At 41.0% G+C, this 27,812-nt stretch overlaps 1 protein-coding gene across 1 annotated transcript in view; it reads left to right on the top strand.

Moving 5' to 3' along the window:
* Window positions 1-12,783: 12,783 nt before the first annotated feature.
* B3GALNT2 (beta-1,3-N-acetylgalactosaminyltransferase 2) overlaps window positions 12,784-27,812 on the top strand; it is a 60,948-nt gene continuing 45,919 nt past the window's right edge. The window contains exon 1 of the mRNA XM_090263451.1: window positions 12,784-13,084. Within this exon, the coding sequence (XP_090119577.1) occupies window positions 12,973-13,084 (112 nt within the window). The 5' untranslated portion in view covers window positions 12,784-12,972. The remainder of the gene's footprint in view (window positions 13,085-27,812) is intronic.

The following is a 27,812-nucleotide window of genomic DNA, read 5'->3' as shown; positions in this document are numbered from 1 at the left end:
TTTACTTTTGAGGTAGTTGTATTTCTTTTTATTGCTGTGGAGGGTGGTGAAGCATGTTTGTCTACACCTCCATCTTGGCTGGAAGTCTCTATATTTAATTTTTTTTAAACCTATGAGGTAGTCATTATTTTTCACATTCTGCAGACAAAGAAACTGAAGTTCAGGGAAATTAAGTAGCTTATTTGAAGTTATAATTTTAGCGAGTGACAGAATTCCAAACCAGGCCTCTTGGCCTCTGAGAAATGTTACTTATACTGCTGACATGTTACAAAGATCAGATGAGGTCACCAGAATCTCTAATTGCCATCACTATGGAAGATAATGATAGGTTTTTTTCCTTAACACTGGTTCATCAGGGGAAAGAGAGATTCGCCTCACTGTACATAAGCCAGAAGGAAAAAGTGTTTAACTGTGTAGGTGTGGGATCTGGAACTCATATCATAGAAAAACTCACCCTAATAGCTATATCAATATGAATAATGAACCTTATGCATAATTAGCTATTTAGAATTACCCTTTTATCTTTGAAGATCAAAATATCCTGTCCTCTGACTCAAAATGGCTCTAAGATATTCTTACTGAATTAATGTAATGTCATTTCGGAAACTTAATGCCATCCTCTCTCTAGCTTGAAATTAATTTGTTTGAAATTAATTTCTCATAGAATAGCTCTGTCTTTCACCACAAGGCTTCTCTGTACGCATTTTGGTCACAAACCTTTGAAGTTTTAATAGTGTATCTTGGGCAAATATAAAAACAATATTGATCTGTAAACAAAAGACGAAAGTGTGGAAGAAACTTGCTTTTCTTTTCCTTTGATCTGAAAGTGAGACTCCTGGTTGGTTTTGTGGTCCATGGCACTCTTTCCAGGGAAGGAATGAAGGTTGCTTTCCTGAAAGATGGCTAGAAGGGACCTCAGGGCCCAATGGAAAACCCAAAGGACTTGAAAAAGACAGGTGTTTACAGGCAAGGCTGAATGACAGGTATGTGGCTCAGCTCCTGTGCACTGAAGGGCAGACTGAAAGTCACCCTAAAAGTTCCTTGTGAACCTTGGCTGCTGTGGCTCAGTGGATTGAGCGTCGGCCTGCGAGCCAAGTGTCGCTGGTTTGATTCCCAGTCAGGGCACATGACCAGGTTGCACGTCAGGTCCCAGTTGGGGGCACGAGTGAGAGGCAACCACACAGTGGTGTTTCTCTCCCTCTCTCCTTTTCCTTCTCTCTAAAAAATAAAAATAAAAGAAACAAATAATTTTTTTTAAAAAGTTCCTTGTGTAAGTTCCAGATGTAAAGTTTATATGTGATCATTTGCTGCTCTTGCTGTGTTTATGCAAATGAACAGGATAAATTAAAACTGGACTTAATGCGGTCCCTTTAATGACAAGGAGGGTAATCTTGAGAAAAATCACGATTCAAGGAAAATCACACTGGTCAGTGGTAGACTATAAAGTAGTGCAGCTGTCTTTAAAGTTTATTTTCTTTTGAAGTTTGTTTTCATTTGAAAGTTAAACTAGGTCTGTGAGATCATCAAAGATGCTTAATTTACAGGCAAGAAGAATGTCAAATGCCTTGCAATTGGATGTCTTTCCAATAAGACAGTCTTACAGATTTAGAGACTGGTTTGTGGCTTATGTTGCGTAAATTAACATGTGTGTTCTGTTTTCAGATGGCATAAGCCTATGATCTCTTTACCAGAGTGACTCTCTGTATGTATAGGCCTCACTTAATCCTTCTGCATCACTGCCTCCTGAGACTCAACGGTTTGGCTGAACTAAGTGGCTGGGTTGGTGAAGAATGGGGTGGTCTGTGGGATTCACTTTAAAACTGGTTTCTCTCTTCTATCCTAATGGCTTGGACAGAAAGGGCCCAGAGGTCTGAGAGGGGGGAAACATAAAATATTCCCCTCAGCCCAAACTAAGTGTAGTGGGCAAAAGGGCTTTAGACAGGTATGACGTGCCTGGCACATCTTCCTCCAAAGAAGCCTTTTTTTTTCTAATGTAGGACATTGAAAAATTAACCCCTACCTTTTGTCATCTAGTGGTTATAGATTGAATGATGCCTTTAACCCTGTTGCCAAATCTGTTGCCCCCAGAATACAACAAGGATGCCAGCCTGTTAAACCAAGCATGCCGTTGTCCGGGGACAGCCAAGTGACCTGGACTCTGCAAGATCTTTCCCCCTGTGGGAAGGCCACCCTCCCCCCCACACCCCTACTCTTATTAGGGATTTCTGGACCCAAGGGTAGGTAGGACGACAACCATGTCCAGCTTGAAGCAGCTAGAGGATCACGAGACCTTTTCTCATTGTCCTTTATAAGATTATAAAGGGTCTTAAGTCTGAGAGGGGGGAATTGTTATTTTTTATTGTTATAAAAAATTAATTATTTTTGAAAAAGAATAATATAGGAAAGGATGAAGCCAAGGAACTTATATGCATGACCCATGGACATGAACTAAAGGGGGTGGGATCGCTGGAGGGAAGGGGGTTACTGAGTGGAGGGGAGCAAAGGGGAAAAAAATTGGAACTATTGTAACAACATAATCAATAAAATATACTTTAAAAATAAAATAAAATAAATCTAAAACTATTATTTTTAAAAATAAAATAATAATAATAAAAGCGAGACTCCTGAGATATCTTAAGGTACAGAGTGAACAAGGAGGGAAAAGATGAAAAAATCAGGGGAGAGGGGCTACCAAGGAACCTTTTTTTGTGCCTCTGCCCAGTCATTCTACAAGTATGAGGTGATGGGATTCTGCAGTTTGGGCACTGGGTAGTTGTGACGAATGACTGAGAGAAATGCACCACGTTACACTGAGGAGCAGACCTTTCAGATGAGCAAAAGTGCAAAGGTCTGGAATTTCTCATTGAAAAGGATTTAGGGCGCACTCGAAGTTGGACTGTGTTGACTGAAGACGATTAAGCATTAATGAGAAAGACCAAATTTTACATGTATTCTGAAACTTGTTCGTTAGGAAATTTTACTTCCTTTTTTAAAGTTTTTCTTGTTTTAAAAATCTGTTGCCCAACCACAGTGCCAATTACAAGAAGGAAACCTCTCTCCCCCGTGTCACAGAGCAAATCACGTCATGCGTTTGATGCCGCCCAACTTCCCGATGCCGGGCTGCCTTCTTCCTTGCCTAGATGATTCCTGTTCCTTCTAATCTCCCTCTTCGCTTTCAAGACGCTTAACTTAATTCATTTTTCACCCAGCCAGTGGTCCTCCTGAGTTTTCGTTGTCATGTACGTCTCCCGGGAGGTGGGCGCCACACAGCCTGGCTCCCACAGCCTTTATTTAATCAGTTCCTGGGGCACCGTGGCCCAAAGGAGCATAGGTGGGGCCCTTGGCGAGCCCTGAGGGCAGCCCTCGGACACACTAAGGCACCAAGGGCAGCAGTTTCCAGCCTGAGCCTCAGTGGCCATTATTTCTTTCAGTGGGAAACCTAGCTGTGCAGACCGCAAAGCCAGGAAGCCAGGGAGGTGCGGTGGCAGCACTGATCACTTCTAGAGAATGAACAGCCTCTTTCCGCGTGTTGGCTCGTCTGCTTGTTCGTCGTGCGCCTCCCTCGCTAGAGTGGAAGCTCCATGGAGACACTCACCCAGGCTGCTTTGTTCTCATTTGTAACCTTGGGGGTTCCAGGTATATAGAGATACATAAGTATTTGTTGATAGAAAGTGAGGAAGGGAAGAAAGGGGAAAGAAGAGAGGGAGGGAAGGAGGGAAGAATATTATCCAAGTCTGGCTGATTTTTACTACAGGTGAGTTTTGCTTTGGAGGTGCAACATGGAGCCCTATTTTTACGCTTCCCGTGGTCTCAGTCATTTCTAGCACCCACCTCCCGCCAGCCTTCCTCCCTGTGATCCTCTCTCTACCACAGTCCTCAAACTCACTGCAGGCTCGGGCCATTGGAATGTGCAGAGACTGAGGAGGCAACCAGCCGGTGAACAAACTTATCTCTGCTAGGCGCAGAAAGCCAGAACTTCCTCGTAGTAAGGGCACTTTAGGGAGCCTTACGGTGACAAGGGACACTCCTTGTTTTCTGTCAAGCCATTAGAAGCTCCGTTTTGTGAGTTCCAGACTGGCCAATGGCTCCGGCTCAGCAACTGTGACCTCTGTAGTGAAGCTGGGCCCCTGAGTGGGGCCACCTCCTCTAGGGCTGAGGGCACCACCCAGCATATTTGATATGGCAGATCTTGTGCATTACTTTTAGCATTTGCTTTAAGTGAAGAGGAGCTAAAGGAAGTAACAGAGTAATGTAGTTCATTAAATTTGAAAAGGCAGGAGACTCAGCAGAAGGAGTTCAGATTCTGGCCCTTAAGCAGATGTTGCAGAGAATCCTTTTTGTCCCCAAATTCCTTCTCCTTGTGTCCAGATGCACGTGGACAATGGAGATCTGAGATGTAAAGCTAACACCTACTGAATTAAGATGTGTCCGATCCTTTCTGTTTATGTTGTTGTTTTGCTTGTTTTTAAGCAACTGATAGGATCCGTTTCTTTTTATTAACCTTCATGTTATCTTTTCTAAGGCTAAGATGGCCTATGCCTAACTTTAGTCTGCATGTCTTTATATTCATGTTTAGAGGATAGCAAGAAACTAGCTTTTATAAACTTTCCCCATATGTGTTCTCATTTAATATTCAAAACAACCCACTGAAGAATGCCCTGAATCTCTTTTCACAGACCTAAGAGGTTAAGTCCTTTCCTTGCTCTAGGTCACATAACTAATCAATGCAAATCTGGGTTTTGACCTCAGACTCTCCTGAAAGAACTGCAGAGAATATTCTAATTCTGTTTCCCCTCTTAGAAAGTTTTCTGAATTTTAAACTTAAGACATTAGAGTCTGCCAAGATTGACTGATTAATGTATGCTCTTCCAATTTACCATTCTAAACTTCTTAAATTTTTAATCTTTGGACATCTCTAGTCTTATCTTTAATAAAAAGAAAATTGATATCATTTGTAATAGTATTTAAGTATTTATAAGTCTCCAATAGCAAGGCTTCCCAAGATTTATTGAAATTGGACTTGACGAAAAGTTTATATATGCAAATAAGAAATGTGTGGGTACGTGAGCTGAAACGGAAATGGTAACATTAATAGAAACTGTGCTGTATTAAGAGGAAAACAGAAGTTCATCTTTTAAAGTAAAATGACTCAGTAAAAATGCAACACAACTAACATTTTATAATTGCTTAAATATTCTTTCCTCTTTGAAACCTGATAGAGACACTTCTTTTCTTAAAAGGTGTCAAATGAACTTCCTCAGAGTAAAATCTAAATTAAAATCTTGTATTTTGAGCATATGTCGGTAGCTAAACTAACCTTTACCAATACTTGGTTGCCATCCAAAAAAAAAAAAAAAAAAGAAGGTAAAAAAGGCAAGCTTGTTCCTGCCACCTACCGTTAGGAAACGTAATAGCCTGCTAAGTACAAAGGAATGACCTGCGGACAGCACCTCAGCTAGGGATAGCGTGACTGTATGTACAAACGTCTTGACATCCTTCCAATTTAGCATTTGCCCCATCTCCTTTTTCTCTCAAAACTCTTATTTTGGCGAGAAGTTATGTGGTTATTACTGGCCCTTTCCATACAGCATTTAAAATTCAAGCTAGTCTTGCCCTGCCTGGCGTGGCTCGGTTGGTTGGGCAGTGTACTGTAAACTGAAAGATTGCTGGTTCAATCCCTAGTCAGGGCACATGCCTGGGCTGTGGGCCTGATCCCAGGTTGGGGTGCCTGTGAGAGGCAACCGATTGATGTTCCTCTCTCACATCAGTGTTTCAGTTGCCTCAGGGGAGGGGCAAGGCAGCACCGGTCAGCCAAGAGCGATCCCCAGAAAGGGATTCAGTAAGAGTCCGGCAGTCCACAGGCTCCGTCCTGGAAGGGGGTCTGGATGGTTCACCACAGCTTCTCATCAGGCCACCCTGGCACCTCTCCCATAGACCTGGTCCATTCCTGTTGGCCCTCGCTGCCCCAGCTTGTCTCAAGATGCAAATGACTCTCATCATCTTTCTCTTCTGCTACCCGTGGTAGAGGTCCCTCACCCCGAGCCAGTCAACGAGGCAGTGGGAGCAGTCCTGCTAAAACCTACATCAGCCATGGTGGTACTCTGCTCAGAGCCACCAGATGATGACTCTCCACCCATTTCAGAGTAAAAAACAAAATCCTCATCATGAATTATACCGTATCTTACTTGAGACTCCATCTTGGACTGCATCCTCTGTCAGTTCCTCCTATTACTCTGTCCCTGTGACACCACCTCCTTCCTCTTCCTTGAACACACGTTTGTAGGATGACTCCACAGTATCTGTTTTCCTGCTGTCCTTGGAGAAGCCCTGAACAAGTGGAAATCAAAATACAAGAGCCAAGGTGCTGCAGACTGAGAGGTTAAGAGTTCTGCCTGGTTGTGCAAAAGGTTGTCTTCTGCAAAGATGATGTGATAGCAACATCTAGGCACTTAAAATAATTCAACTATTGGCCAAAAAAGATAGAGAACTAATCATTTCAATAGCGCACATTACTTGGGCAGCATGTGCCCTCGGCAAAGGATGCCACAGGGCACCCTTGAAAAGAATGTCCGGTTTTAAGTTCCTCAACTATTCACCAAAAAGAATGAACTTCTTTTTGTGTATACGTGGCTGGGCAAGATGGTTTCCTTGAGGAAAAAGTGAAAGGCTGACAGCTGCAGAGAAACATTCATGGTCAAGAATTAGAAGAATAAAAAAAAAAATCTATAGAATTGCATACACAAAACCATGCATACTATACACTGTGGCTACTTGAGAGATTTTGAGGGGCAACTTTAACTTCACTGGTTGGCAATAAGAATTGGACCCTGCACTGGAAAGAAGGAACTAGCAGAAGTGACCCTCATGAGATGAACAGGCCCTTGGAATTGGCAGTAAGGGTGCAGGGGCCCAAGGCTAGAGATGGAGAGGAGGGACACTCTTGGTGGACCAGAGAGGCAACTCTATCTCCTATCTAGTTTTAAACTTTCCTTTGTGTATTGCGTTTTCTTAGCCTTACTCCTTAATAAAGTCTGTGAAATGTGACAGCCATGTCTTAGCTGTGATTTGGGGGTGCTGTGTCTGTATTTGGGGTGGAAGCAGAGGGGTAAGTGTTTGTCCTGAAGAAGGCGTTGAGGGCTCAGGGAGTTGATGGAGAAAATTGGAGGAGCCATCTGACGCAGAGGGACAAGGTACAGTCATGATGAACTCATGGAAAAGCAAACACCCTGGGGACATTCATATATCTTTAGGGAGGGGAGTACAATTTCTGGAGGTACACAGGTGAAGGGCACAGACTGCATTCTTGGGGATTAAAAGGGAAGGTGCTCCTCCCTTCCCACAACCAGAGAATTAGTACAAGAAGAAATATCTATGCTAAAGTGCTCAGATCTGAAGAGAAAGATTAGGATGAGATAAAGGAGGATTCTGACATTTATAATGTCTTATTTATACTAGTATTTCTTGAGTTTATTATAAGCATGCATTATTAGTTTTGTAGTTAAACATAAAGTTCAGAGAAAAGGTCAATAACTGAAAAATGAGTATATAATTCATCAGACACAATACATTTGTGAGAAATAAGAGTATTGGGGTGAGAACTGCCCTCTGGATTATCAAATATTATAAAACTACCATCATTACAGTATTGTAGTGCTGATATAAGGATGGGTTAATGCAAAATGTGGCTCAAAAACTATTATGTGTAAACATTTTAATAAACTAAGGTGACATCTTAAAGTAACAGGGAAACAATGTTCATGGATAATAGAGAGCTATGCAAAAGTAAATAAATAAATAAATAAATAAATGAATAAATTTATATAGGAGATCCTCACATTACACCATATTCCAAAATAAATTGCAGATGGATTGAAAGTTAAATCAAACAAATAAGACTATTGGTCAGATCTCATGATCAGAAACACACCATGAAATATGGAAAAAGATAAAATATTTATGATTTGAATTCATAAAAATTTTAAATGCTTTTGTGTCCAAAAGCTCACAAAATTAAAAGACAGAAAAGCTGAGGAAAATATTTTAACAAATATAAATGTAAAAGATTGATATCCTTAATATATGAAGAGCTCATACAAAAGGATAAAAGGAAAAATACACAGTTACACGAGAAGCAATAGAAACAGCTAATAAACAAAAATATTCAATCAAAAGAAAAAAATAGTTTGTCCTTTAAATTACAAAAGATTTTATTTAAGGCAGACATATATATTAATACAAGGCCAATATGAACAAAGAGACTTAAAATAATATTTAAAAAGAAAACCATCTGAAATGTAGTTAAAGTTTTATGCACAGAAGTGCCAACATTATTTATTATAGTGGAACCTAGAAAAAGCTATTATGTCCAGTCATAAAGGATAAGGTAAGAACTTAAAATGTGAACAAATGATTACATAATTAAGAGTTATATTTTCTGTCCTGACCGATGTGGCTCAGTTGATTGGGCGTTGTACTGCAAAGCAAAAGATCACGGGTTCAATTCTGGGGTCGGGACCCCTGCCTCAGTGGTGGGCTTGGTCCCTGGTTGGGCCGCCTACAAGAGGCCACTGATTGATGTTTCTCACATCGATGTTTCTCTACCTCTCCTTCTCCCTCTTTTCTTCTCTCTCTAAAAATAAATAGGTATAATCTTTTAAAAATTTATATTTTCTAAAACTGTTAATTAAATGCATAAATGCTTGTTATACATTAAGTAAAAATCAAAGGATATAAATTTGTATGACTGCCAACATTTTCTTAGTTAAAAAACTAAAAATAAAAACAATATATGATTTGTATCTGATATGATTTGGTTTCTTCCCTTTATTTTTCTGTATTTTCCAAATTTCTTTTTATAAGCATGTATGACTTTTGTAGTCAGGAAAAAAATTCTCTCCCAGAGCCTTCATGATAAAATCCAAATTTCTTAGCATAGCATATGACCATGATCAGTCCTTTGCTTTCCGTTCACCTCTCACCATTCCCCTGACTTAGCATTCCTAAGGTCATACCAAATGGCTGGCATGTCCCTAATTGCCATGCCATCACTATGTTGGGTTTATTTGTTTTTTATTATTTATTTATTTCTGCGTAGGATGCTCCTGAGTGCCCTTCCCACACTCTGGCCTTCTTAATTGGCCTCTTTGATTTCAAGCCCTAGCCCTGCGTTTTCAAGGGATAGCCTCCTCTGGGGTACCTTGAGGTGGGTCAGGAACCTCCTACTTTTGCTGCTCTAACACTGATTCCTTTCTCATAGCACTTATCACACTGAATTGTACTCACAGTGACCAACCATCCTGGTTTGCTTCTCCCTAATTCTAATTCTCTGTTAACTTGTTCATGCCTTAGACTAGGACTCTGTGAACTATATCACCTCTGGGTTGTTAAAATTTCTTCTTTCCATTATACGTATTATATCTCTTGTAATTTTTACCCATCTCAGTCTTGAGTTTATTGGGGGCTAGGTGACAACATGTAAATGGAGGGTCACTGGCCCTATGAATAGGTGATGTAGGTGGCTTCGCCTTGGTGAGCTCTGAAAATGCTCAAAAGTTATTCACAATGATTTCTGTCATAGGCCTGTCAAAGTGCCCATGAAGTTTCCTCTGTAGGTTAAAGTATTTTTGTAATTGGAAGGAGCTTCTTGATTAGTTAATATAGTGGGATCATTTTATTTACGCCTCCCTTTATTTTTTTTTATTTTGGTTTTTCAGTTACAGTTGTCTCCTTTTCCCCTAATTTCTCTCCCCCACCCATCCCACCCCCTCTCCCGCAATCATATCCCTCCCCGTTGTCCATGTCCATGAGTCTTTTATTCGGGTTCTTTGACTAAACCCTTCCCTTACTTATCCCCCTTTTCTCCCTCTCTCCTCCTCCCTATTGACTGCTATTCTGCTCTTTGTTCTATTTAGTTCCTTTGTTTGTGTTGTTCTTTAGTTTCCTGTATTAGGTGATATCATATGGTATTTTTCTTTCTTTGCCTGGCTTATTTCACTAAGCATAATTCTCTCTAGTTCCATCCATGGCAGGAGTTCCTTCTTTCTTTCTGCTGCATAGTATTCCATTGTGTAAATGTAGCACAGTGTTTTGATCCACTCATCTACAGATGGGCACTTAGGTTGTTTCCCTTTAGTGCTTATTGTAACTTTCAACAGTTGTTTTAATGCTGCCTTTTAAAACCGCAATCTGCCCCATTTCAGTCCCACATTCCCAATTTCCCTACCCTGTCCTACTTTTTATATTTTCTGAATCACTCACTATCTTCTGCATGCTGGTAAAATGTATTTCTCTTTTATATCTATAGCTTGTAGTCCACCCTTGCCCCCGTCACCACAGGACAGGAATCTTTATTTTGTTTATTGATTCATCGCAAGTGCCTACAAAAGTGCTTGGCACATAATAGGTGCCTAATAAGTATCTGTTGAATGAATACATCTGCCTAAGTTAGAGATTAATCCTTTTTGGGTCAACTCTTTATAATTTTTTAATCCAAACTGAAAATTTCAGGATGTCAAGAGAGACCTTTAACTATCTTTCTTTAGGAAAAAAAGCAGGACACCCTTAGTAACAACTAATTATTACTTTCTTGACAATTTTAGTTGAAATGGAAAAAGCAAGTCAGCATGGTTTCTAAAAGAATTTCTAAGGAGAAATTTGTAGACATTACATATTCTCTTTATTTTTTAAAATCCTCACCCAGGGATATGTTTGATTTTTTAGAGAGAGAGAGAAAAAAAAAAAATTGATCGGTTGCCTCCTGTGCATACCCTGATCAGGGATTGAACCCGTAACCTTTTGGTGTACAGGACAGATTCTCCAACCAATTGACCTACCTGGCCGGGGCTCTCTTTCTTTGTTGAGATATGTAAACAATGATCTGGGAATGGGGCATGCAGATCTCCGTGATATTTGTCCAAGAGCCACGACAATCACAGCCTGCTAATTTTATATTTCCTATAAGAAGGCAAAAGTGTCTTGTCTTCAAGGTAATTAGGGGCCATGAAGACTACGTAGGGGCCCTAAAAACTGCAGTGTTTCTCAAACTTGCATCATATACTCTGGTAGCAGGCCTCTAAGGTGACCTCCGATGATCCTGGCCTCTGGTGTGCTGGCCCGTGGTGATCTTTCCCGCAGTGAATTAGGACTGATCTGTGTGACCAATACAAAGGACTCTGCAGAAGTGACAGTGTTGTGTCTACCAGGCATTCATCCTAAAAAGCTTTGTAGCTTCTGCACTGGCCTCTTCAACTTCTGGCTCTTGGGGAAGCAAGTTGCCATGGCATGGGGACACCAAAGCAGCTCAATAGCCTGCCAGGGAAATGAGCCACCCAGGAAGTATTCTCCAGGGCCAGTCAAGCCTTCAGATGATCACAGCGCCAGCTAACATGTCTCTGAAACTTCATGGGACACCCCGAACCAGAACTTAGCTCCCAAATCCCTGACCTACAAAAATTCTGAGAGGTAATAAATTATTATTGTTGTTTTAAGAGTTTTGGAGTAGTAAGTAGCAATAGATAACTAATAAACATACAACTCTCTATAGGAAAAAAAGATTTCTGACACCGTATTAGTTAACTTATTTTTACTTTAAGTATAAACATACAGTATAAACTCCTTAGGCTTATAGCTTTTATACAACTATTAAGCCAAAACAGAATCTAAAATGAAATATAGTACAGACAATATTGGACAACAAGCCACTAGTCATTTTAATAGAGGGTTGTGCTGAAATTAACTTGCCACTCAATGAAACTGTGGCATTGCCAGTGCCTGAGATGTCTCCTCCTGAGCCGTTCAGTTACTGGAATCAATTACCATTTTCCCTTTAAGTCTGTGTTACTGAAATGGGTTTTCTGTGGCTTTCGACCAAGACTTGCGTGACAACTTGTGGAAACTTAAACAAAAACACGTAAGCTGGCACCCATTTTCGTCCTTCCCGATGTCCTCGGCACATGCGTCCCTCCTCGCCTCCACTGAGGCCCTCGCACGCTCGGCCAGCGGACGGGGGCTGTCCCGGGGCCGCATTCCACCGGGGAGGCGCGCGCAGATGCCGCCCCCCCGCGCCGCGCCCTCCGCTCGCAGGGTTCACGTGCTGCCGGAGGCACGCACACCTGTTCCACTCCCTGTTCTGCGGCGCCGCGTGAACCCGGGCATGTGGGCCTCCGCGCGCAGCTCGGCCCCTGGGTGCTGTTGCTCATTCCCAGCTCCCGGAGCACAGAGCCCGTCAGGGCCGGTTCGCGCTGCACCAGGACTAATACTAGATTGTTCGCTGCTCACACGAGGCATCTGGCAGCCTTGCCCGCTCTTCGGGCCGAGGACACGTCAGCAAGATCCTGCCTCGCACAGAAGGCAGCATTCTGCGTGACTGAAGACAGGAGGCACACATAACTCCTTAGGCCTCAGCCTCACTGGCGCTAACCTCCCCCGGCGGCGGCGCACTCCGAAAGGGAATCCCAGCATCCCCTCCCCTCAGCCGTCAGAGGGGTTTGGCCTTCGAGAGGCGGTGTTGAAAACGGGCGCGCATGCTCAGTGTGAGGCCTCGCGAATCGCCTCCGAGCCCTCTGAGTGATGTAAGCAAGTGCATGTAATTCTGGGAAATGTAGTTTCTGAGCCTTGGGGTCACTGGTGCGCGGCCCGCCAGGGCCCAGAGCGGGACTTCAGCTCCCGGCTGGCTGGCGGGCGCGGGAGGGGACACGAGAAGGGGCGGGGCGAGCGAGAGAAAAGGAGGGAGGGGTCGGGGGAGGCCGGGCAGAGGGGCGGGGCTCCGGCCACCCAGCCGCCGCCGCCGCCGCCCGTGGTCTGAGGCGCTTGGAGGAGCGGGGCTGGGAACCCCGAGGACCCTGGACGGCGGCGGCGCATCCTGAGCGGTCGCAAGGGCGTTGACAGCCCCCATTTGCAGGTTCCCTGCTCTCCGCCGGGACGCGGGAAAGCCCGGCGCGCGACAGGGGCGCGAGGGGCTGGCGGGGGCGGCCAATGCGAAACTGGCTGGTGCTGCTGTGCCCGTGCGTCCTCGGGGCCGCGCTGCACCTCTGGCTGCGGCTGCGCTCCCCGCCTCCCGCGCGCGCCTCCGCCGTCCACCCAGCAGGTGAGGGCCGGCCGGGCAGGCGGGCCGCGGGGGCGGGAGTCCGGGGGGACTCGCGATACAGATGGCCCTTTCCCTCCGCTGGCGTTAAAGTCGGGCAGACCTGAGGGGCGCTAATGGTCCGTGCAAGTCCCCGCTGTCACCTCCCCGCTTTTCTTCCTGGCCCCAAATCAGCGCCCGCCGCTGCGAGTCCTGCGGCCCCCTCAGGTCGGGCCGGAGTCGCCCGCCTGCCGGGAGCGGAGCCTCGCGTGTCCTTCAGCGGCCAGCGGTTCGGGCCCCTGAGTCCCTTCCTTCCTTCCCAAGTTGCCCGTCTCGTTCGGTCAAGGCTGAGCTCTCAGTTCTGCGGGTAGTGTTTGTGCGTGTGTTAAAAGCTGGCTCGGCTTGGCTTCAAGAATACACTGTATTTTTTATTCTCTGAAAACTGTGATGTAAGTCGGTTAAACAAATCTGGGCACCAAGTAGAGCCAGGCGACGAGTGGAGTCCCACCTGTGACCGCGGCTTGCGAAGTGTGTAGTAATGAAGTGCGCGTGAACACAACCACTCCATCTCAGTCGGTCCGTCTGCCCCCAACCCTCCCCTCGGGGGAAGGCAAGGGCTCCTGCTCACCTTTCGGCTTCGTAACCAGAACGCCCGGCCCATAGGAGGTGCCCGTTTCTGGGAGTGGCTTCCACCGCCCGAACACTACTTAAGGTTTCCGTATTTTTCTTCTTTTTTAAGGGCTTACCCTAGGATCTTTAAAGACACCTGGAAGGCTCTTTTTTAAATGAGGTAATCGTCCTTTTTTTTTTTTTTTTTAACTACGTGGGAAATTTTTTTTTTTTTTTTTTATACCACTCTCCACGCCATACAACTGTTTCCTTGTCCAAAAGTTTTAGAAATTAGAGTTGACTATTTGGAGGGTCTGTGCCTTAACTTAGAAGTAGAAAGTATAGAAGCTAATTCGGCTGTCCTCAAAGCAATCTCATTGTTATCCTTGGGATTCTTTATTCTGGTAACAGTCTCTTACAGTCTTTTTTATTGGACAAACCACAGGCTCTTTGAAAAAGGCTATTTAGAATTCAAGTACTATTTAAATGATTTAATGAAAGTACAGTGTTACAGGGCATTTAACCTTTTAACAGGTTAGGATTTTGGCTTTTGTAAATTGAACTGAGGAAGGGGTGCCATATATATAAGACACTGTGTAACATTTGCTGGGTTTGTGTTTCATAGGTACCTTTTTTGTGTGTGTGAGATGGGTGAGCTCTCCTGGAATGTACTTGCAGAGCGTCCTTAGGGTATTTATGACCTCAGCAGTCTTTTGGGTTCTATAAACAAGTGAAACCTTGCCTTCAAGCTTAACATGTACTGGGCCTGCCTGAAGATTTCTTAGTTTGAGATAAGTTTGTCCCATTCCATGAGTGTCTGTATGATGCCCTCATGCCATCCAGTTAGGCTGGATGACGGGGAACTAGGAGTTGGGCCCCGAAAAAGGAACAAGGCTGAGGCAAGGACTCAGTACTAGTTATATAAATTTGACTTTAATGGATATTGTGCCTCTGGTTAGATAATAGTATTTTAATCTAAATAAAAGCTGAGAGTCCTAACTTTCCTTTTCCACTGTTAGTGCTTTCAAAACTAAAAGCAGCAGAAGCACCGTGATTGCTGGAATTCCCACAGCTCTCCTCCTTGTAGCGCTGTCACCATGTTTAAACTAAAATGTGGGCAGTTTTCATTTCCCTTTAAGCCTAAAGCGGGAGAGAAAACCCAAGATTCTGTGAACTTTTTTTTACCTTGCATTAACATTGTCAGACTTGTTTTTGTTCTCTTTTCTCTTCTCTTTGTCTCCAGCCTCATTAAGTCTGAGCAATATTTTTTGAAAGGGAGATTTACTTACCCTGAATATTAAAAAAAGGCCCTTTGACTTGTCGTTAATTCGGCACATAATTGAGAGTCTGCTCTGTTCTGTTGTAGGTGTGGAATTACAGCAGAATCAAGATAGAGTCCCTGCCTTCATGCAGTTTACAGAAGGGAAGATAGAACATAGGAAACAGTTATTAAATATCATAGGGGTAGTGGCAAGTGCAGCAACAATAACAAAAAAGGGCAGAGTAAGAGGTTGGAGAATGCTGTGATGCTGTTTTAAATAGAGAGGTCCTGAGGTGACAGTTGTGCAGGGTCCTGAATGAAGTGAGTCATGTTTGCACCTGCTACTTTTCTAATGCCATGACTCACTTTAAAAAGCTGGCCCACAGTCAGGGAGGGAACCTGGTGAAGAAGCAGCAGGTCTGGTGTGAAAGGCTCATGCCTTTGCTAGTGAGGTGTGTTGGGAGGTGCCTGGAATTGGCGAGGGCGTGCTAGTGTGTGTATGATGATTGTTTTTATCAGCAGATCTGTGATGAACTTGTGTGATTTCCTCATTTTCAAGATTTCTGCTTATTTGTGATGGATGTCGTCTGCGAGCATGCACCTGAGAGTGGCAGTTTTGGTCTGATTTTTAATAATCCTTGGATTTATTTGGAATGATCAGTTTTGAAGTCAGTTTCCCAGTCTTCAATAAACTTTTGGACATCCACTTTCAGTGCAGAACCTTGCAGGTTGCCAGACTCAGGATACAGTATTCCTTCACTTATTGCGGTTATTACATTCTAGACCACCCCCCGCCCCCCCAGCGATAGGTGAAAATCCACAAAGTAGGAACCTTACATTTATTTTAGTATTTATATATATTTTAAGGCTTTATAAACCCTTTCCTCACACTTATAAACCATTCCCACTCCCTTATTAACCTTTTCAGCACTTTTATAAACACTACTTATGCTCTTAAACATATTCTACACTCTTAAACCTATGTAACTTTAACAACATATGTATACAGTACTGCAAAATCCTGAGATATAGTGAAAAATCCGTGATAAATAATTAAATATGATACTTTTTTAAATCCCACGATACAGTGAGGCCACGATAAGTGAACTGCGATATAGAGAGGGACTACTGTACATCATGTGTAAATAAAACAAAGGATCATTGTCCTCAGGGAGCTTATGTAGGGCTTTAATTCTTGACACTATGAATATTTGTTTCTTGCTGTATATCTGCCATCTAGAACAGTGAACATAGAGGTACTTAGTAATTTGAAGGAATGAATCAAGAGAATAAAACTAGGAAAGGATGAATGAATTTGTCACCTGTAGATCATCTGTTCACATTTCATGATGACCTTATATTAAAATTTTTTTCTTATGAAAGTAAAACATATTCTTTGTAGAAAAGTTTGAAGTTGTTTAAGAAAAAAAACAGAAAAAAATTATTTATATTAGATTTTGAATGCATATACCTATAATACATGTTTAGGAGAAATTAGTATTTTAAAAATTTTTTATTGATGTGTAATATACATTCATAAAAGTGCATGCAAATGTGCAGTTTGGTATACTTTCACAAACCAAATACACCCAACTAATCAGCACCCAAATTAAAAACAAGAAAACTACTAACACCTAGAAGCTGCCTTTGACCCCCACCCCTTTTCTCACTGCAGAGTGGTAATCCTATCCTGCTTTAATGGCAGAGATTTGCCTGAATTTTTACTTTATGTAAATAGAACCATACAGTATGTACCTAGTTCTTATAACCCACTTATCTTACTGAATATGATATAGAACGATACTTAGTATCGTTTGCAATATAACTTTAATGGCTGCATAGTAAGTAGTCTACCATATAGATACATCAGCCATAATTTAAAAAAATTATTCGTTTATTTACTTTTAGAGAGAGGGGAAAGGAAAAAGAGGGAAGAAACATCACTGTGTGGTTGCCTCTCACTCGTGCCCCCAACTGGGGACCTGACATGCAACCTAGTCATGTGCCCTGACTGGGAATCAAACCAGCGACACTTGGTTTGCAGGTTGATGCTCAATCCACTGAGCCACAGCAGCCAGGGTATAATTTTCTTTTTTAAGATTTTATTTTTTAGAGAGGGAAGGAGAGAGGGAGAGAAACATCGATGTTAGAAAGAAACATCAATCAGTTGCCTCTCATATGCACCCCAGCTAGGGACTGAACTCGCAACTCGGACATGTGCCCTGACCAGGAATTGTACTGGTGACCTTCCAGTTCGCAGAAAGGTGCCCAAGCCACTGAGCCACACCAGTCAGGGCACGTCCACCATAATTTATTTAAGCAATTCCTTATTTGTACATGTATATAATTTGTAGCTTTTCACTGTTAATAAAATGACACTGTGATGAATACAGATCTTCGGTGCATTACTGATTGTTTCTTTAGAAGAACTTCTTAGACATGGAATTGCTGGCAAAAAAGTTATACGATCCTGAGGTATGTGATGTATTTTGGCAAATTGTCCTGCAAAAGACTACAAAATTACATTTTTACCAGCAGACGGGAGATTAGCCATTACCTTGAAATAACTGTCAACATTTTCTTGAAAAACTAATCATTTGGGTATTATCACTTCAGAAGAAATTTGTCAGTTTGAATGTAGGAGAAAACTGGTATTTTACTGCTCTGATTCAAACTATTCCTAGCGAATCTGAACATCTTTTCCATAGGTTTGTAGGCTGTTTGCATTTCTTCTATGAATTATCATTGTCTTTTGTCGCATGTTTATTTCTTAGTTTTTCTTTTTCTCCGGTTTCAAAACACCAGCATCAAACTAAGTATCCTATATTCACAACACATAGCAGCAGGTGAGGAAAGTGTAGTGGAGGTAGGAATGTGGGCATTCCTACACAGGTGTTTATTGAGTATTCATTTTGGGTCTTATACCATGTAACACAGTACTCACCAGTCTGTCAGACTGATTTACACTAATAGTATGTGGTAGAAGAAATCTATTTTTTAAAATCCAGGTGTAATTGAAATTTTATAGTTTCAGATGTACAACATAATTATTCCATATATGTATGTGTTGCATATATGTATATAGTGGTGATTTATATGGTGATATATCACATCATATATGTGAGATACGTATATATAATTACCACCCATTACTATAGTTAACAATTTTTTTCTTGTAATGAAAACTTTTAACATTTAGTCTCTTAGCAACTTTCAAATATACAGACAGTATTATTAACTATAGTCACCATGCTGTGCATTGCATCCTGTGACTTACTTTGTAACTAGAAGTTTGTACCTTTTGACCACCTTTACTCATTTCACCCACTCTCAGCTCCTGCCTCTGGCAACTACCTGTATATTCTCTGTGTCACTAATACCAAATATATGAGTTCAGAGGTTTAGTTTGGTTTTTTTAGATTCTACATATAAGTGAAATCATATAGTATTTGTCTTCTTTTGATTTATTTCACTTAGCATAATGCCCTCAAGGTCTATTCATGTTTTTGGAAATGGCAAGTTTTTATTCTTTTCTTATGGCTGAACAATACTCCATTATGTATACATAGCACATTTTCTTTAACCATTCATCCATTGATGGACACTTAGGATATTTCCATGTCTTGGCTATTATAAATGAACATGTGAGTGCACATATCTTTTTGAGTTAGTGTTTTCATTTCCTTTGGCCAAATACTCAGAAGTAAAATTGCTGGATTCTATGGTATTGCAATTTTTAAGCTTTTGAGGAACCTCCACACTGGTATAGTGGCTGCACCAGTTTACAATCACACAAACAGTACACAAGTGTTCCCTTTCTCCACAGCCTCACCATTTGTTATTTCTTGTCTTTTAAAAACTGTATTTAGGGACAGGAAGGGAGGGAAAAAGAGAGAGAGAAATATTAATGTGAGAGAGAAATATTGATGTGAGAGAGAAACATCGATTGGTTGCCTCTTGTGTGTGCTTCAGCCAGACTGAACCTGCAACTGAGACATGTACCCTGACCAGGAATCAAACTGATGACCTTTCACTTTGCAGGACGATGCCCAACCAACTGAGCTAAATCAGTCAGGGCTCTTGTCTTTTTGATAATAGTTATTCTGACAGGTCTGAGGTGGTATCTCATTATGATTTTGATTTGCATTTCCCTGATGATAATGACATTGAACATCTTTTCCTGTACATGTTAGGCATGTGTATGTCTTTGGGAAAATGTCTATTCAGATCCTCTGCCCATTCTTATTCTGTTTTTATTTTTACTTTATTTTGGCTTAAAGTAGATATTTATTTCTTTTGTCCACAAAGTCTGAGATGGAAGATACAGAAAAGGGATGGGGAAGGGGAGCTCCCTGACCACCATGAACCCAGGCTACCGCCTTCCTGCTTTATCATTCTGTTACCAGGCAGGAACCGGGCCCAGAGCGGATCTGCCTATGACTGGCCTACAGTGTGTGGATTCTTGACTTTGTGTAGGGAGGATGTCACAATGGAAGTGCAGATGATTTTGAGAGTACACTTATTAAAGCTAGGGATAGTGAAACGAAGGAAGAGCTTATGATAAAAGAAGCAATAGGAGACAGCCCTAGGCAGGGCTGCTTTGACTGTCTACAAATGCCACAGGAAAGAAGTGAGCCAATAGATCTGATATGGTGGCAGAGTAGGGGGAAACTACACTCACCTCCTCCCTGAACCAAATTGGAACTACTAAATTATAAAAGAGTCATCCTGAATAAGCAAGTGAAGACTAACTGAAGAGAAGACTTATAAGCAAAGATTCACAGAAGAAGGTGCATTGAGACTGGTAGGAGGGGTGGAGATGTGAAAGGTGCCAGCCCACTCCAGTGGAAGGCAGTTGAGGTTCAGGAAGGATATCTCAGCTGTGGGGGGTTTTCCCTGAGAAGCATAGAGTCAAAACACCAAGCCAGGCTCCCCAGTCTACATAAAATCTGGATGTGAAAAGCAGTGAGGTTTCTATCCACCACGGAGAGATGGGAGTCTGCTTGAGACATAGGTACCCTCTTAAAGGACCAACTCAAAAAATTTTGTTTGCAGCCACTTGCCCTGAGCTCTGGCAAAGGAAGGGTGGAGCAGACTAGAGTTACATGAGGAAGTCTGGGATTTGTGGCTCTAGGGAGAGCTGAAGGACAGCCTCCAGAATCCCTGTGCTGAGTTGTTCCCACACACTGCAGACACCATATTTCTTTGGTGGCACATTCCCCTCCATGGGGCATCAGCCTCAAATGAAAGCACTAGCCCCACCCTCAGGACTCCCTCCTGCCCCAACCTGCAAATTTATGCCGTGCTGAAGAGTACAGTCAGAGGCTAGTTTAGTGACAACCTAACATATGGTCAGCAAGTGGAGACGGATCTCAGGGTGTCTTGGGACTTTCGCTGACTTGCCCCTCGAATTGTGCTGGTAAAAGCTGACCTTTGTGTGAAGTTTGGACCTTCCCATGTGTATCCAGGCCCAGTGGAGGCAGCCACAAACTGAATGACTTTGTAGCTCCTTACAGGTTGTCCAGGACCAATCACAGGCAACGCCTTATATTGACTTGCACCAGAGTCCATCTCAAGAAGCCCAGAACCAACACACCCAGTAGCTAGCTTCAAACAGCCTCAGAGTAGGATGCAATAAGCTTCAAAGGTGGCATATTCGGAGAGATCTTGGCAGGCACCAAACCCCGCTGAAGCAAATTCTGCTTCATGTGGTCTGTACCTGCGTTGTAGCTTGCACGCCATGGTTGGTGTTGAGCCTCACAGTCAGTCAGCCTGACGGTCAATCCCATGCACAAATGGGTCATAGCTATCGGGACTCAATTATTGGTTGGGCCAAAAAGTCCATATGACTTTTTTCATAAAATAAAATACACATTTTTCATTTTCACCAGTAACTTTATTGATTTGGATATTTTGAGTATGTCAGCTATCTTTGCTATTGGCTTTTAGTGGGTAGAGGCCAGGAGTGCTGCTAAACATCTTCCAGCGCATAAGACAGCCCAACAGCAAAGAATTATTTGGCCAAATGTCAATAGCACCAAGAAACTTCACAAACCACTTTTGACATCTTCCATCAGTCACAGCACCTTCTCCATACACTGCACAAATCTTTTTTTGCACTTCAGTTGCATTATTACCTTTCTTGAAAATAATAAAGCATAATATGCTGAAAATGTTGTATATTTTTTTCCATCTTCAGTATTAAAATGCTTGCAAATAAATTTCACCAATTTTGATAAATATTTTTAAAATGCACACTAATGTGACAGCTGTCACAATACAATCTTAACAAAAAATTTTCAAATGAAGTGAAAGACAACTAAGTACTTACTAGAGACACCTTATGGAAAAAAACTTTTTGGCCAACCCGTTACAAGAGGAGGGCCCACATAACCAACACAAGGTACATTTCTGGAGCACCCAGCTCAGGTGATTGAGGAGACTGCATCACTGGACCCCGTAGACACCTACTACATAATGCCACATTACAAAGACTGGGAGTCATAATGATCTACCTAATACATAGAAACATACACAGATAGGCTGCCAAAATGGGGAGACAAAGAAGCATGCCACAAGTGAAAGAATAGGAGAAATTTCCAGAAAAAAGACCTAAATGAAGTGGAGACAAGCAATTTACCAATATATAGAATTCAAAAATTGGTTATAAGGATGCTCAAGGAACTTAGAACTACAACGGCATGAAAAAGGACATAGAAACCATAAAAAATAACAAATGAGAAATGAGGAATACTCTACAAAGAATAAACAGTAGGTTGGAAGAAGAATCAGCAATATTGAAGAAAAGATAGGAGGAAACACCCAATCAGCAGCAACAGGGAAAAAGACTTAAAAAATGAGGATAGTTTAGGGGACCTTTGGGAAACAACATCAGCATTATGGGGATACAAGAAGGAGGAGAAAGAGAGCAGGGGATCAAGAACCTATTTGAAGAAATAACAACTGAAAATGTACCTAATCTGGTGAAGGAAAGAGACACAAGTCTGGGAAATGCAGGGTCCCAAACCAGATGAACCCAGAGAGGCTCTCACCAAGACACATCATAATTAAAATGCCAACACTTAAAGAGAGATTCTTAAAAGCAGCAAGAGAGAAGCAGTTAGTTACTCACAGGGGAGTTCCCATAAGACTCAGCTGATTTCTCAAAAGAAACTTTGCATGCAAGAAGGGACTGGCAAGATGTATTCAAAGTCATGAAAGACAGGGATCTACAGCCAAGATTGCTATCCCAACAAAGATATCATTTAGAATCGAAGGGCAGGTAAAGAGCTTCTCAGAGAAGAAAAACTAAAGGAGTTCATCATCACCAAATCATTATTATATGAAATGTTACAGGGACTTATTTAAGAAAAAGATCAAAACTATGAACAATAAAATGGCAGAAGTACATATCTATCAATAATTGAATGTAAAAAGCAAACTAAGGAAATAAGAGTAACAGAGACAGAATCATGGACATGGAGAGTGTTTTGATGGTTGCCAGATGGGAAGGGGATATGAGGGAATGGGTGAAGAGGTGAGGGGATTAAGAAGTGCAAATAGGTAATTACAGAATAGCCATGGGGATGTAAAATACAGTATAGGAAATGGAGTAGCCAAAGAATCTATATGCATGACCCATGGATGTGAACAGTGGTGGGGGGATTGCCTGAGGGAGTGGGGGATGCTGGGAGAGGGTAGCAAAGAGGGAAAAATTGGGACAACTGTATAGTATAATCAATAAAATATGATTTTAAAAAAGACATAGGATTGCTAAGTGGATAAGGAAAAAAGACCCATATATAGGCTTTCTACAGGAGACTCACCTCAAAATGAAAGATACAGACTAAAAGTAAAGGGCTGGAAAAGATATTTCATTCAAATGGAAAGGGAGAATCAGTGGGGCTAGCAATACTTATATTAGACAAAATAGACTTTTAAGACCAAGGCTATATAGTAAGACAAAGAAGGACACTACATTATGCTGAAGGGATCAATCTAACAAGAATATATGACCCATGTAAACATGTATGCACCCAACATAGGAGCACCTAAATATATATAGCAAATCTTGATGGACATAAAGGACATACAGTCATAGTATGGGGTTTTAACACTCTATTGACATCAGCTGATAGGTCTTCTAGACAGAAAATCAACTAAGAAGTGGTGGCCTTAAGTGACACGCTAGATCAGATGAATTTAGTATCTTCAGAGCATTTTACTCCAAATCTGCAGAATGTGCATTCTTTTCAAGTGCACATGGAACATTTTCTAGGATAGATTACATATTAGGACACAAAACAAGTCTCAATAAGTTTAAGAAGATTAAAATCACATCAGGCACCTCTGATCACAATGGTATGAAACTAGGAATCAGTCACAAGAAAGAAAAACACGAACACACAGAGGCTAAATAACATGTTACTAAACAATGAATGGGTTAACAGTGAGATCAAGGAGGAAATGAAAAGATACCTTTGAACAAATGGGAATAAGAATACAGCATTCCAAAGTCTATGGGACACAGTGACAGCAATCCTAAGAGGAAAATTCATAGCATTATAGACCTATCTCAAGACACAAGAAAAATCTCAAGTAATTTATCTAACTTTACACTTAAAGGAACTTGAAAAAAGAACAACAAACAAAGCCCATAGTGAGTAGAAGGAAGGAAATAATAAGATCAGAGCAGGAATAAATGAAGTAGAGTCTAAAGAACAAATCTTTAACTAGAATCATCAGGAAAAAAGAGAACCCAAATAAATAAAATCAGAAATGAAAGAGGAGAAGTAACAACTAACTCCACAGAAAAGAAGGGATTGTAAGAAAGTATTACAAATAATTATATGTCAACAAATTGGACAATCTGGAAGAATTGGGTAAATTTCTAAAAACATGCAATCTTCCAGAACTAACACAGGAAGAATTGGAGAGTCTGAATAGTAAAATTGTCATTATTTGCAGATGACGTAATACTGTATGTGAAGAACCCTAAAGATTCAACCAAAAAAGTACTAGAACTGATACATGAATTTAGTAAAGTAGCAAGATACAAAATAAATATCCAGAAATCAGTTGCATTTTTATACATCAATAATGAACTATCAGAAAGGGAAGCTAAGAAAACAATCCCATTCACAATTGCTTCAAGAAAATCTAATACCTAGGAATAAATTTAACCAAGGGTGTAAAAGACCTGTGGAAAATTATAAGACACTGAAGAAGATATAAATAAGGGGAAACATGTACCATGTTCATGGATAGAAAGAATCAACATCATTAAAATGCCCATACTACCCAAAGAAATCTATATATTTAGTGCCATTCCTATCAAGATACCAATGCTGTATTTCACAGAACCAGAACAAATATTCCAAAAATTTATGTTGAACTGCAATACACCCCAAATATCCCCAGCAGACTTGAGAAAGAAGAAAAAAGTGGGAGGAATCATGTTACCTGATAACAAACTATACTATAAGCCCACAGTAATCAAAGCATGGTACTGGCTTAAAAACAGACATATAGGTCAGTGGAACAGAATAGAAGCCTAGAAATAAACCCAGCCATTTCTGGTCACTTGATATTGCCCAGAAATAAACCCACACCTTTATAGTCAGTATTAACAAAGGCAAAAACATACAGTGTGGTCAAGGTAGTCTCTTGAATAAAGAGTGTTGTGAAAAATTGGACAGATACATGCAAAAAAAGACCCCAAAAAACTAGACCACCTTTTTATACCATATGCAAGAATAAACTCAAAATGAATTAAGACTTAAATGTTGGACTCAAAATCATAAAAAATTCTAGAAGAAAGCATAGGCAATAAAATCTTGGACATTTCTCATAACATTTTTTCTGATATATCTTCTCGAGCAAGAGAAATAAAAGAAAAACAAATAGGACTACATCAAACTAAAAAAGCTTTGCACAGCAAAGGAAACCATCAACAAAATGAAACAACAACCTACCAAATGGGAGAACATATTTGCCAATAATACATCTCATGAGGGGTTAATATTTAAAATTTGTAAAGAGCTTATAAAACTCAGCATCAAAAAAGACAAACCATTTATTTAAAACATGGTAAAAGGACCTGAATAGACACTTGTTCAGAGAGGACATACAGAAGGCCAGTAGACATACGAAAAGATTCTCAATGCCACTAATCATCAGAGAAACGCAGATTAAAACCACAATGAGATATAACCTGATACCTGTCAGAATGAGTGTCATCAATAAATGAACAAACGAGTGCTGATAAGGATGTGGAGAAAAAGGAACCCTCATGCGTTGTTGGTGGGAATGCAGACTGGTGCAGCCACCAATTTTTTCCAGCATGATTTATTGAAGAGACTTTTTTCCTGTGTATGTTCTTGGGGTTTTTTTGTTTGTTTGTTTGTTTGTTTTGTTTTTTTTTTTGTCATAAGCAGTATGGAGTTCCCTCAAAAAAATAAAAAATGGAACTACCCACATCTGGGAATTTGTCCAAAGAAACCCAAAACACTAATTTGGAAGAATATAGGCACCCCTATGTTTATTGCAGCATTATTTACAATAGTCAAGATCTGGAAGCAGCTCAAGTGCCCATCAGTAGATGAGTAGATAAAAAAGCTGTGGTACGTTTACACAATGGAATACTACTCAGCTGTAAGAAAGTAGGAAATCTTACCTTTTGCAACAGCATGGATGGACCTGAAGAAATTTATGCTAAGTGAAATAAGCCAATCAGAGAAAGACAAGTACCATTTGATTTCACTTATATGTGTAGTCTAATGAACAAAATGAACTAACAAGTAAAATAGAGACAGGCTCTTAGCGAGCAAGCTGACGGCTATGCTGAAGGGTGAGCAGGTGAATTGAGCCAAAAAGAGACAAAACTCGTGGCCACAGACAACAGTGTGATTGCTGGGCGGACTGAGGGCAAAAGAAGATGGAAGAGAGTTGAGGGGAGATAAATGGTGATGGAAGGAGACCTGACCTGGGTTGGTGAACACACAGTAAAGTTTACAGATGAAGTGCTGTGGAAGTGCATCTGAAACGTGAATAATTTTGTTAGCCAGTGTCACCTCAATAAATTCAGTAAACGGGAAAAAAGATGAAGAGGAAAGTTAGAGATGTATTATTCAAAGGTATATTAGTTCCTCAATTTCAAACAGCATGAACCCACTCTTGAGAGCTAATAAAATGTGTAATAAAACTATAAGAAAAAGAAAAAGAAGTGAGCTAAGACAGGACTGGTGTCAGCTCAATGAAAAGTCAGTGGGGAGCCCTGGAGACAGGTTCAGGGGGTTGGCCTCAGTTGGGCTGCTGCTGTCCGCTGCTCCCCTTGGTTGCAAGTCCCCTGGGGACTCTTAAGAGTTTAGAAGAGAAAAGTAAAGATGCACACCTGAGAGGGAAGAGAGGTGTGGGTGTGCTTGTGAGAGGGATAGGGCACCCTCTGCCCATCTTTAAATTGGATTGTTTTTTTTGTGTTTGAGTTGTGTGGGTTCTTTATGTATTTTAGATATTAACTCCCATGAGATGCATGATTTACAAATATTTTCTCCCACTCAGTAGGTCACCTTTTTATTTTGTTGATGGTTTCCTTTGCTGTACAGAAACTTTTTAGTGTGATATAATCCTACTTGTGTATTTTTGCTTTTTTTGCTTTTGTTTTTGGTTTCAAATACAAAAGGTCATCAGCAAGACCAATGTCAAGGAGCCTACTGCTTATGTTTTCTTCTACGAGTTTTATGGTTTTAGGTCTTAGGTTTTAGGTTTTAGGTTCATGTCTAATCTACTCTGAATTGATTTTTGTGTATTGTGTAAGCATTCCAGGTTGATTCTTTTGCATGTATCTCCATTTTTCCCACCATGATTTGTTGAAGAGACTTTTCCCCCATTGTATATTCTTGGTTCATTTGTCATAAATTAATTGACCATATATATGTGAGTTTCTCCCTGGACTCTATTTTTTCCAGTGATCTGCCTGTTGTTATGCCAGTACCAGTTTTGATTACTGTAGCTTTGTAACATAGTTTGAAATCAGGGATTGTGATGCCTCCAGCTTTGTTTTCCTTTTCAAAATTGCTTTGGGTATATTGGGTCTTCTGTGGTTCCATACAAATTTTAGGATTGTTGGTTATATTTATGTAAAAATTGCCATTGGAGCCCTGGCTGGTATGGTTCAGTGGACTGAGTGCTGGCCTGAAAACCAAAGGATTGTCAGTTCGATTCCCATCAAGGCACATGCCCGTGTTGCAGGCTGGGCCCCCAGTTGGGGGTGTGCAGTAGGCAATCACATTGATGTATCTCTCCCTCTCTTTCTCCCTCTGTTTCCCTTGCTCTAAAAATAAAGTCTTTAAAAAATTGCCATTGGAATTTTGATAGAAATTGTGTTGAACCTGTGGATTACTCTGGGTAGTGTGGGCGTTTTAACTATTTCCTACAACCCATGAGCACAGTATATTTTTCCAGTTATTTGTATCATCTTCCATTTCTTTCATCAGTGTCTTATAGTTTTCATTATATAGGTCTTTCACCTCCTTGGTTACATGTATTCCTAGGTATATTATTCTTTTTGTTGATGTAATACTTGTAAATAGTATTGTTTTCTTAATTTTTTTCTGACAGTATGTTAGTGTATAGAAATATAACTGATATTTGCAGTGCATATAAATGATTTTGTATCCTGCAACTTTACTGAATTCATTTATTCTGAATTTTTTGGTTGAGTCATTGGATACCTATTTTTTAATATACGTGGAAGTAGAAGTTCTCCAGAAGGCCAAAATCTGCCACGTACATCTCTTCTGCGAGAAAGAGAAATGCATGTAAAGTAAAGCAGTTCAACAGAAGTAGCTTAGACATGGGTTAGAAGCAGTGAGGATTGACGGG

This window comes from Furipterus horrens, unplaced genomic scaffold, assembly GCF_987537825.1.
Source record: "Furipterus horrens unplaced genomic scaffold, mFurHor1.1.pri manual_scaffold_15, whole genome shotgun sequence".
Classification (NCBI taxonomy): Eukaryota; Metazoa; Chordata; class Mammalia; order Chiroptera; family Furipteridae; genus Furipterus; species Furipterus horrens.
This window is presented reverse-complemented; position numbering and strand designations above follow the sequence as displayed.